We start from the raw sequence: 12,087 nt of genomic DNA, 5'->3' as shown, positions 1-12,087 counted from the left end.
TGCCGCTTTTGACACCATCGACCACTCAATCCTCTCCACTCACCTTGAGTCCTGCCTCAGCATTACCGGTATTGCTCTGAACTGGTTCACCTCCTACCTCTCTGACAGAAGTCACTATATCTTCATCAACAACTGCAAGTCCAACACAGCCACTGTCACCCAAGGAGTGCCTCAAGGTTCGGTGCTTGGTCCTCTCCTCTTCATTAGTTAAAAATACCTCTAGGTGCAAGTCTTATTCAAGATTATGTGCAAATACCCACATACTATCACATTATCATGGGTGTAAAAATGGTTAGGTGGATTTGACTATTAGATCAACAATATAATTCCTAAAGAAATAATTACACAACACAATAATTATACAACAATATAAGAATAAACCACATGCAATGTCTGTTAAAAAAAGACTTAAAGGTGCAATCGTTTTTCAGTAAAATTGAGACAAGGCTGGGGAAATGTGAACCCTTTTAGATTCCCAGACAAAGATCTGGATTGACATTATAGTTTTAAACATATTTCAAAACAATGCACAAAGACATTGTTGATAAACAATGAGGTAAAATAACCATATATTTTGGGCTATAACATTATACAGTTGTACTTAACTCATTAGGCATTAATAAGTCATATTCTTTGCGGATCAATATTGAAATGGATTTGAACAGCAAAACAAATCCAAGACTGTGCCAACTAAGAGTATGTATGAGTATGAGGGAGACTGGCATCCAGCTAATCTTCTACTTGACTTGAAACACATGTACCACTTTTAAGAGCGTACTTAAAAGAAAGTATTTCCAGATTTTTACCTCAGGTTCAGGAGATGTTATCCTTTATAAAATTTCATTTAATTCAGAACTCTTATATAATGTCAATTTGTGGACATAAGTTTCATGCTCTTCTTTTCTCATATTGGCTTTCAGAAACACTTCACTGTTGGAGAGGACTTTTTTGAAGTGTTTACTGTGAATTCCAAGGAATTTCAAAAGAAAAAGCGTTTGGAACGAGAACAGACAGGTACTGCTCTCAGCTGTCTACTGTACTGGACGTGCAATACCTGCCACCCAGATTTAACAAACAACTGGAAGAAAATCAATACAATACTGAAATGGATGAGCATATTGTGTTTCATTGCTCTCTCTTGCATGTTGCAGAAATACCCAAACTTCAGGAATTTCTCAGGAATCAGTCATCAAAAGAGCAGAATATGTCTCTGGAGCCTATGGGATCCTGTGTTGGATCAAAGCAGGCAGCAACATGGTATAACCGCGGCATGGACTAAAAGTATTAATCGAGCAGTCATTCAAGACCGATGACCTATCGCTATCAGGTAAAGGCAAGGGACTTATGCCTCACTTTCTCTGAAATACTGAAGTAGAAATCAAATGTTTTGCTATTGTAAAAGAAAAGCATATATTCTAAATAATTACATTTAGAGATAGGCATAGGCAGCCCTTTCTTTCAAGGTATGAAAGGCTGCTGGTTGGAATGAGTTCCTGAATCTCTCCACTGTGAGTTCATGGAGCAGCGGAGGTCCTTTGGTTTCTCACTCACAGGTGCACTGTGGAGTGATAAACCAACAGAGGTGGAGGGGTTGCTAGCCATTCTCCATGATGTCGCCCCCATCTTCTTTTTTAGTTTCCTGGTGCTACCATGACCAAACTTGTTGTCATATTCCAAACTTGTTATGCATTAAGTGCCACATACTATTCTATTAAAATGTTTTCAATGATTCAGTTATGCCACATTTATATGAGGAAAGAAGATGAAATTGACTATTTTGTCAAAATCTGGTTAAGGTCCTGAATGTTTGTATTTCTTATTTTTTATTTCACATAATCGTAATCAATTACACAGAAAAAATAAAACGTGTTTAACAGCCGTCTTGCTGTTATGTTATCATATGTTATGATAAAGACAATATATTTTCATTTGTTATGTTTTTTTGTATTGTTTTATTAACTAGAATATATTTACTTTGAGTCAATTCTGTTTAGTTGTACGTTATTTTTTCTTATATTTCTTATACACTCAGATATCTGACAGCTGAGTGATAACATACATTTAGATGTGTGTAGATTGCAGTTAATTCAATGTTTAGGCTTTTTGCTTTATACTTTTTTTTTAATACAATCATTTTGGTAGCATTTGAACTATTTACACTAAGACGTGGTAAAATGGGTAATGTTACTTGCTTCAGTAATATAGGTACTAAACGGTAACCAGTGGTGCTTGTTATAATGAATCCCAAAATAACAATCAAGCCATTCTTATTAGGTTATTGCAGCGTCATTTACATTCTACCATGTAGCTCTTATCTAATATATTCTGTGCTTTCTGACTTTCCAATACTTTTGACATTTTTAAATTTTTTACATTTAGCAGATGCTTTTATCCAAAGCGACTTAGAACAATACTTCACCATTTATGTCGAATGCAATTTGATATTGATTTGAACATGACCGAACATCATACGTTTGAACATGACCTAACATCATACGTTTGAACATGACCTAACTACATCATACGTTTGAACATGACCTCACTACATCATACGTTTGAACATGACCTAACTACATCATACGTTTGAACATGACCTAACTACATCATACGTTTGAACATGACCTAACTACATCATACGTTTTGCCTGTTGTGTGAATCTTTCCTCAATAAAGAGCCCAACCAAAGAACTGGTTTATTCATTATTGACACATCGTCAATTTAATAGTAAATATCATTGGTAATATTACAATAAATGAACCATGCATACAAACAGCAAAAATGTATAAAACAAAATGCATGTTTGTATTTTAAAAAACACAAATTTCAGAGTAAATGTAGCCATGGCGTCAATATAATCAAAATATAAAATTACGAAACTTCGGAAGAAGGCTGAATGGTTGTAATACTCAATGTTTTCCTCTAGTGCATCATGATTATTCTGAATCATACACTCATCCATGCCTCCCTCCCAGACCCCCTGAAAGGCCACAACATTTCTGTTAGGATGCATGGACTGGCTATTCCACCGCATTCATGGCCTGTGTATCAGCTAAAGCTAAAACATGGCATTTATAAAGGCAAATACAGCAAAGGCAGACACTAGAAGACTACATAAAGCGGGAAGAGTGGTGTATAAGAGAAACGTGTGTGTGTGTGTGTGTGTGTGTGTGTGTGTGTGTGTGTGTGTGTGCGTGCGTGAGTGCGTGAGTGAGTGAGAGAGAGAGAGAGAGAGTTGTAGATGTCCATTTCTCAGGCACAGTGGAAAAGTAGGCCTATTTACTTCACTTCCCATATGGATTATAAGATCTCCTCTGTCTCACAGGTGTGTGATACAGTCACTGTAACTAGGGAGCCAGGGCAAACTGAGGGTGATGTCACCACATGTACGACTGTCCACACAATACTGACTAATGAAACTTAAAGGAACCTACTTACATACATTAATCTAAGACACATTATCAAGTTTGTTTATGAGATTTCACATTCAACCTTGAAGAATATCTCCCTATTACACATTCCACCAAGGCCTCAGCTACAAAGCCTTCTTAAGTTAAGCAACATAAATAGCTAGGAGAGATAGGCTACACAGTAATTATCTGAGCAAAAGACTATATCAGTACACAAACATACGGTAAGTTGATAATGGTAGAAAAACCAATGGCATTATGATAACAATCTATTAGGTAGTGCCGTGTGCAAGAGGCACTAGACTGCATATACAATCAGAGGGGTTTCCAAGGGAGGTTAGAAGGGGACTGGCCTGTAGGTTGTCATGGTGTTGGGGGGTAGCAGCATCGGTTGGTGTTGTCATGGTAAAAAATAGAAGGGCCAGAGGTCAGGAGTCAGGGAGTGAGGGGGTGTCCTGCTAGCCCAAAGAGTGCTGCTTCTTTAGGCTGTCTGAGCGCCTCACTCGTTCCTCTGGGGTCTTCCTGTACCAGCTCCTAAAGACATAGACAAACAGACAAACCAATGGGGTGATTAGTATAGATTATACAATGAGACAATCAATTCAGTTTCATTAAAAGTCAAATCCAACACGACAGTAAGTAGAAGGGAAGCAAACTAAAGAGAGCGAGAACTCGAGGAGTTGGAGGCTGTACTCACCCTTGGCGGTTTAACTGGCCTGGGACAGGGGCATTCTGACCCTGGCTTGGCTTCAGGATCCTAGGACAAAGGTATAAGAAAGAGAGAGAGAGAGAGAGCGAAAGAGAGCGAGAGAGAGTGAGAGCAATATGGCAGAGAGGAGAAGACAGAAAAGAGGAGATTAATGACGGACCAGCACAGACATCAAGCAGGAAGAAAAACGATATCTAATGCAATCCTAAACATTTATTTAAGAGTAGCCTCACATGTTTCCTTATGGATGGCTTGCTTTGAATGTAAAGAGGGCTGCCTATGAGGTCGGGTGGGGAGGGCGGCATTTGGGACTCATCACTGTTCTGTACCTGTTGGCAGGGGGGCTCTTTGGCTTCTGCTGTACTTTCCTGGCTTGACTAGGGGACTCACCCATCCTGGAAGAGAACAACATACATGGGATATGAATAACTGTATGACATGTCATCAAATGCACTCTCAAAATCAAAGATCCAAGTTTGGAAACAAATAACACTCCTCTTCCTGAGTACTGCCACTCCCCCCCCCCCCCCCCCCCCCCCCACACACACCTCTTCTTCCTGTCCAGTGATCTCTGCGTGGCAGCGGACAACGCCACTCTGTCCTTAGGGCTCCTGGCTTTCTCCTATGGAGAACACGTACAGTACAGTTAGCAGATACTGATAACAGTTACACAAGTCAGAATTGTTCCTATGGTCAAGCTGGGCTTGAGTCTCTGTGTCTGAACAAGCAAAGCTTTAATTCATGAAGCTTTAATTCATGAAGTTCTGTCAGTGTTGGTGTATACGTTTAAGCGTTGAAGGTAAAAGTCCTGACTGACAGAGAGGAAAACCCCTCCCATTGTTCCATGGTTAGTTTAAGTGAGTGAGTGACAGGTAAAAGGCCCTGTCAGGTTACCATCTCCCGTAGCTTCCTCTCAGCACGAAGCTCACGGTCCTGCTGCAGTAGAGCCAAACGTTCCTCCAGAGGCATCTCAAAGAAGATGTCATGAACGTCATATAGAGCCGCACGCAGCTGTGGGAGAAGAGATACAGTACGCACACATACGCAGGTAACAGTGCTTTTTCTCACCATCACGTTCATCTGTGTGTGTGTGTGTGTGTGTGTGTGTGTGTGTGTGTGTGTGTGTGTGTGTGTGTGTGTGTGTGTTACCTGCGCTCTGACTCTCTCCTGTAGGGAGGAGTCCTGTGCTGAGATGGATCCTGTCTTCTGTGGGGCTTCAGTCTGGAATGAGCGGATGAACTCCTGTGTGTCCTGGAGTTATAGTACACACACAACATGAATACACACATTTGAGTGGAAATTATTCAATATGGAAAGCATTTGTGATTTTTCTCACCATCACGTCCATCTGTGTGTGTGTGTGTGTGTGTGTGTGTGTGTGTGTGTGTTCTCACCTGTACAGTCTGGCGCAGGTGTTTGACCTTCTCTGTTTTGAGCAGTCTGCGGGTGAGAAAACCGCGTGTGATAGCACCCAGACGACACAGCGCCCTCTGCTGTTCAGGAGTCATGACCTGGTGAGCAGTAGGTAGAGCAACATTAGATAAGCACACACCCTTGAAATACTGACAGAGTGGGTGGGTGTTCAAACAAACACATGAAGCAAGATTCTGTAAAGGAAGCACAAGGGGATTCACTGATAATACACACACACACACACACACACACACACACACACACACACACACACACACACACACACATACCCACCTGACTAAGCCTTCCACGGGGTTTGCTGCCCCCCCAGGTGGGCCCCCACAGGTAGACAGGGGGCTGGATGGATGGTGAGGATACATTAGAGCTCAGAGGAGAGGGAAAACCTGGGGAGAGGCAGGGGGAGACTGTTACTGGGGCTGTTACACACCAATTGTACAATAACAGATGAACAAGAATCAATATAACCAAGAGCAGAATACTCAGATGTACTCATAGACTGTTGCTCTATTAGCATTAAGGCTATCTAGGTGTCAGTAACAATGGTGAGATACCTATGCTATGTATGCTGTGTCCATGCGACCTGTCAGCAGGGCTATGGGCGGGGCTCAGGCCAGGGCAGGAGGGGCTAAGGGCAGGGTAGCTGTCACTCACAGCTCTCCGGTCACGCCCCCCGATATCCCCACTCAGGGGCCGGCCACAGCCCTGCTCCCTCAGCCTCCTCTCCTTCTCCTCCAGCTCCTAACAGCACAGAGACATACACACACACACACACACACACACACACACACACACACACACACACACACACATACACACACACACACAGACGCACACTCGTACGCATGCACACATGCACGCACACATGCATGCACGCACGCACAAAGACAGACACAGAAACAGACACACAGACATATGTTAGTTTTGTCTTGACCTTGCTATAAAGAATACAATATGTAGCCTTGAGCACTGGACAAACAATATGTTATTGTTAAGATAACATTCACTCTCCAGAGCAACAAAACAAAAACAAGTACTTTACAGTCCACACACGTATGCAGGACAGTTGTGACAGCCCAATATCTTGGCAGAAAGCATTTACTAATTTTGTCAGACGTTCAGCACAGGGTGAGGATTTAATATTGTGTAGTTTCAAGTTCTGACCTGGCGGAGGCGCTGCTGCTCTCTCTCCTGCTCAGCCATGAGCAGAGACATCTGGAGGTCGTGCTCGTCCTCCATACGCCTCTGCATGTCCTCTAGAGCCTGCACATGCCTCTGGGCCTCTTCTTAAACACACACACACACACACACACACACACACACACACACACACAGCACACACACACACACACACACACACACACACACACACACACACACACACACACACATTAACACACATTAACACACACACACATTAAGACACAGACACAACAATTGGTAAACTCATGCACAAATAGTAGAAATTATACATTCACTAAGCCAAGTCGATCAGAAACGTATAGATCTTCAAAACACACACACACACACACACACACACACACACACACACACACACACACACACACACACACTCACACACTCTGTTTCTCCATTACCATCTCACCTGTGTTATTGTCCTGCTCCTCCCGGGGGTTACTAAAGACGGTGGGTACGAGGTGACCCTCGTGGAGCCCATGAGGCCCCTCCATCTCCCGCCTCAGTTTGACATGACAGGGGGAGAGATCTGGGGCCACGTGGGGCCGGAGCAATGAGGGAGAGGGGTTCTCCACCTCATAGGACTGGTTCAGGGGGCCAGCGGGGGTTCGACGGCAGGGGGCCAGGCGTGGCACTCCCCCCATGAAGCGCGGCAGCCTCTCCTGGCTGCGGTCTATGGCGGCGCCCGGGGCTGTGGAGGAGTGGGGCGGGTGCAGCTGGCTGTCCATGGTGTGGCAGCGCCTACGGAACCCTGAGGTGATGACCTCATGCCCCAGTGGGCCGTGCCCTGTCATACTGATGGGGTTGCTGATCTCTCGGACCGGACTGGTGCCAAAGTGGTTGGCGCGGCGGCTATCGCTCCCACCACCGCTACCCGCCACTGACCCGTGGTCCGGTGACCTCACCCCCTCTGAGGCTGTCTCCCCCCAGGCTGCCATAGCAACGCTCTCCCCAGACCTCCCCAGTCCTCTGGGGATGAGGTCAGCTGGGCCAATGGGAAAGGAGATAAGGATGTTGCCGGCAGATACAGGGCGTGGTCGGCGGCGGTGGGGGCGAGGGCTCTGGCTGGGTTCTGGGCTCGGCAGGCGGGTGTAGGGGTCAGGTAGACCGGGCGAGAGGCAGCCGGACCGTGGGTCATAGAGGTCACACACAGCCTGGAATTGGGCCTGGGCCTGATATTGATACTGGGTCTGGGCCTGGGCCTGGGCCTGATTTCGATACTGGATCTGAGGTGAGCTTAGGGGACTGTGGCGCAGGCGGTATCCCTGCTCAGTGCTCGTCTCTCCAAGTGGACTACGGCTCTCATTCTCCTTGTCAGAGAGGCTCTCCACGGGTGAGGGTGTGGGTGTAGCCCTGCCGACGCCCTTTGACCCCCTCTGGCCGTGCTCTCTCTCAATGAACTCTCGTGACCTCCTCAACAGGCTCTCCAGACTCGCATCCTGCCTGTCTCCGATCTCTTCCCTCCTGTCCTCCTCCCACGCTCCCCCTTCTCCCCCGTAACCATTCAGGAGTGTGAGGGGCTCAGTGTGTGGTGTGGTGGGTCGATCCCTCAGGCGTACCCCAATCCCATCACCTCTGGGGAGCCCAGGGGAGTCAGTGACCAGGGTGTAGCCATTCAGTGTCTCAGGTTTGGGAGAGCGGCAATATGGAGGAGTTGGTGGCTGTGTTTCAATCTCCATCTCTGGCACTCTGTGCACCTGTTGTGAGATACGATAGGAGACACAGAGAAGGTGAAATGACAAATGTAAATCCTCATAATCTTAATAAAATATTCAAGTCACTATCTATGTTAATACAAAGATATGATCCCTCCATAAAATGTAGAGGAAGATGAGCAAAATGAGCTAAGATAAAGAAATAAACAACTGTTGGAATTTAAATTTCGTTCTTCCTCAAGGTCTTTGGGGTATAAGCAAATCATGGAATACAGATAGAGGAAATGGTCATGAAATCTTTTTATCTTGAGACCATAAACTAGAAAGCCAGTCTCAGTCTGCATACACAGTTTGCTGTAGGTGTAGCCAGTTAAAAATAGCACCTCATGAGTCAACCGACTGGAATTCCAGGTCACAATGGAAGTAAACCCAGTGTACTACATTTTGTGTGACAGAGTGACTTGAGTGACTATATTGCCACCCGGGTAGATTTTAGGGTCTTGGATAGAGCAGGTTGAGTGGAGAGTGTCTCGAATAGTACTTTCATGAGACCTGTAAGACAGTATGAGAGTCACCTGTAAGACAGTATGAGACTGAGTGTTGTCCAGGATATCCTGTACCCCGGCCAGGAGACTGTTCCTGCACAGTGTCTGCCTCTCCACCTCCAGCTGAGCAGCCCTCTGTCTGTAGTCTACCATCTCCCTGCGCTGCTCCTCACTCAGCTGAGGATGGATGAGAAAGCACACACACGGAACATAACACACAAACATTTAGCACCCATCCCAACACACACACACACACACACACACACACACGCTCACACACGCACGCATGCACGCACGCACGCCTCAGCCCTGGGCCTTTGGGAATCCAGATGGCAGTGTTTTACAGTACATGACTTATTCTTTAGAACACAGAGATCCAGTTCTGGGATGTGGGGCAGTCCTTCTTATCAGCTCTCTTGAAACCCCTCTCTCTCTCTCAGACTCTGGCATCTCATTCACCCAACTCCTCCAGCAAACTCAATTGAGCAGCAGTCAGCACCCGATGAATCCGCCTGACTGACATGAATCACCCTGGTTGTTCTCCCTCATTAACCCCTCTCTGCCCCAACACAGCTCATATCAGTGACATGTTTTAGGGAACTGAATTACCCTCCCTCATTCCTTCCCTGAGAGGATTGTTTTTCCAAAATACTGTCATGAAATTGTGTACATGGAACTGCATGTATCGATGTATTTTTCATCAATTCTACCTTTACTCCTACACTGCCTCTAATGACTTGCTAATGACAGTGTGTGTGTGTGTGTGTGTGTGTGTGTGTGTGTGTGTGTGTGTGTGTGTGTGTGTGTGTGTGTGTGTGTGTGTGTGTGTGTGTATGTGTGTGTGTGTGTGTGTGTGTGTACTGTGTGTGTGTTGAAGAAGCCCACAGCTGCAGTACATTGTAAACAAACCAGCAATGGCTCACTGCATTTGGTTACCATGCAACATAAGTGTTACAAATCACCAGACACAGGAGAATACCCACACATACACAAACTCTCCTGGGAAACAACCATGTTGTCATGGGAGAAAGCATAGTCACCTTCATTGCAACAAACTACTCTCAATGGACTGAACCTTACTAGAGATGCAAAATTCGAACTGTTGTGCAAATAATAATAATAATAATACACAGTGTTACAAAGTGCTTTACAAATAGATATAAGAGATATGCAAATAAAAATATAAGTAGAAAGAGTAAAACACAACACATTAAAAAGAATAAGAGCAGCATCAAAAACAAAAATAGTCGGAAAAACAGGGCAGCATCAATTCAAGGCTAGTCTATAAAAATGATTTTTAAGAAGAGATTTCAAAAAATATATATATACTGATCTTGCTAGCCTAATATCCTCAGGCAGGTCATTCCAGAGTCTCCCATTGACATGAAAGACTATATGTGTAAAATCCTAAATGCTTCCAGTAGGCTAACTCAGCCCTCCGTACCTCATAGCCGTCTCGCCCGTTTTCTTAAGCTACTCACCAGGGGAGACAGCACAGTCCTTCCATGAAAGCGAAAGAGGGAGAGAGCTTGCAGTGGGGCAGGTGGTCCCCTACCTGTCCCACTCCCCTCCCCTTCAGACTGCAGTCTGGCCTGGCTCCGCAAGCAGAACTCCTCGTAGCTCTCCATCTCTGGGCCTCCGCACACTGCTCAGCACAGGGACACAGTAGAACAGTCACAGAGCTGTGGAACAGTTAGGGTGACAGTTAGGATCCAGCGAGAGAGGGCATTATACAAGGCAAGGCAGGTGACCTCGCAAATCAGTGCTGTAGACTGTGTGAACTATGAAGGCGTGGGCTTTGCTATCTTTTACTATCTACCTTCCCGGTCATGGAGCTATGAGCAACTGGAAGAGCAAGAGAAACAAACAAAAGAGGTTCTGTCCTGGGGCTCTTAGTGGCGTAGCACACTAATGTGCATGCCACATAATCGCAAGGTTCCTGGTTCGATTCTGACCCTCGACATGTCTTGCATGTCATCCTTCCTGTCAATCTCCACTGTCTCTGTCCCAATAAAGCAGAAATGCCCTAAAAACATATTTAAAAAAAAGAAGTTCTGTCCTTAGATACAATATCACATTCCAATCCATTCTATTCTCGAGAGAGGCAAGACAATGACTCCCATTAGGTCCATTTGGGAAGTGGATGAAGACTCATATGTCTAATCGATAGTTGCTTTTCAGGGAATGGTTGTCAGCAAGATTAAAAAATACACACGCTCGCACGCACGCACACACGCACACACACACACACACACATACTTACATCTTGTCATTTTTTACACAAATCACTGTCTCTCATCTCAACCCAGAAATATCAGCAAATCCCTGCAAATCAGGGTTGATGTTGATGATCAGTGGAGGCAGGGGTTGATGTTGAAGCAATAATGTGTGTATATGTAATAATGTTATTACACGCATGAATATAATGTGATTAAAGACATGCGTCCATATAACAAAAAAAAACGCTATGAGAAGGTCAAAAAACTGTCATGATAATTAACAATGCTTACACCATTTATAAGACATGGATTACCTCGGTCCACTTGTCAACACTATTTCCGACAAGCGCATGAATACTGATCGAATACAGCAGATCTCTTCTTGCTACATTTTGTTATTCGCCTCGCCAGCGATTCAGGCCATGCTTTAGTACAGCTGTGCGCTAGAGTGACAGAAAGCCAGGGTCCATGGGCATGCCCATCCCTCGTATAATCTTACCTGGATTTAGCGTGACATCAACAAGTCGACGAAATAGCGTATTGCTCTTGGTCCGTTGATAAACTAGTGAATGTATTCTGGCTACGTATTTTCTGGTTGATGTTACTACAATAATGTAGTGAATTTATCTTTTCAATCTCAGGATCGCTCGTCTCAAATGGTCCTCATCATCCCCCTCTTCCGGCCGTTACAGCGCCTCCTAGCAACCCCATGTAGACCTAGTTACATTTTAATTTCTAGCCCCTTCTCCTACATCCTAGGCAATTTATTTTGAAGTATGTGAAAGGTAAACGTTTTGAAGAAGCATGGATATAGCTATTCGAAGCCCTCTGATAAGCAAAGAGATGTTTGCTGACATCTGGAGGTCCTTTTCAGACCAATGGTGATATTGGATATATGCGGTGTTAAATGTATTCTAACATGGA

General features: G+C 44.8%; 1 protein-coding gene across 1 annotated transcript; it reads right to left on the bottom strand.

Annotated features, from left to right (window-relative positions):
* Positions 1-2,708: 2,708 nt before the first annotated feature.
* Positions 2,709-11,217, bottom strand: ccp110 (centriolar coiled-coil protein 110; the record flags this gene model as incomplete). Its single annotated transcript, XM_083676434.1, has 14 exons — positions 2,709-3,941; positions 4,105-4,164; positions 4,446-4,511; positions 4,665-4,738; positions 5,011-5,127; positions 5,266-5,367; positions 5,511-5,627; positions 5,824-5,933; positions 6,102-6,288; positions 6,712-6,833; positions 7,154-8,441; positions 8,975-9,121; positions 10,426-10,589; positions 11,208-11,217. The coding sequence occupies 14 exons, from the start codon at positions 11,215-11,217 to the stop codon at positions 3,866-3,868; spliced, it is 2,640 nt and encodes an 879-aa protein (XP_083532560.1). The 3' UTR covers positions 2,709-3,865.
* Between the last annotated feature and the right edge of the window lie 870 nt (positions 11,218-12,087).

This window comes from Argentina silus, assembly GCF_951799395.1.
Source record: "Argentina silus genome assembly, chromosome: 9".
NCBI lineage: Eukaryota > Metazoa > Chordata > Actinopteri > Argentiniformes > Argentinidae > Argentina > Argentina silus.
Note: the sequence above shows the minus strand (reverse complement) of the source record. Positions and strands in the feature narration are given on the sequence as shown.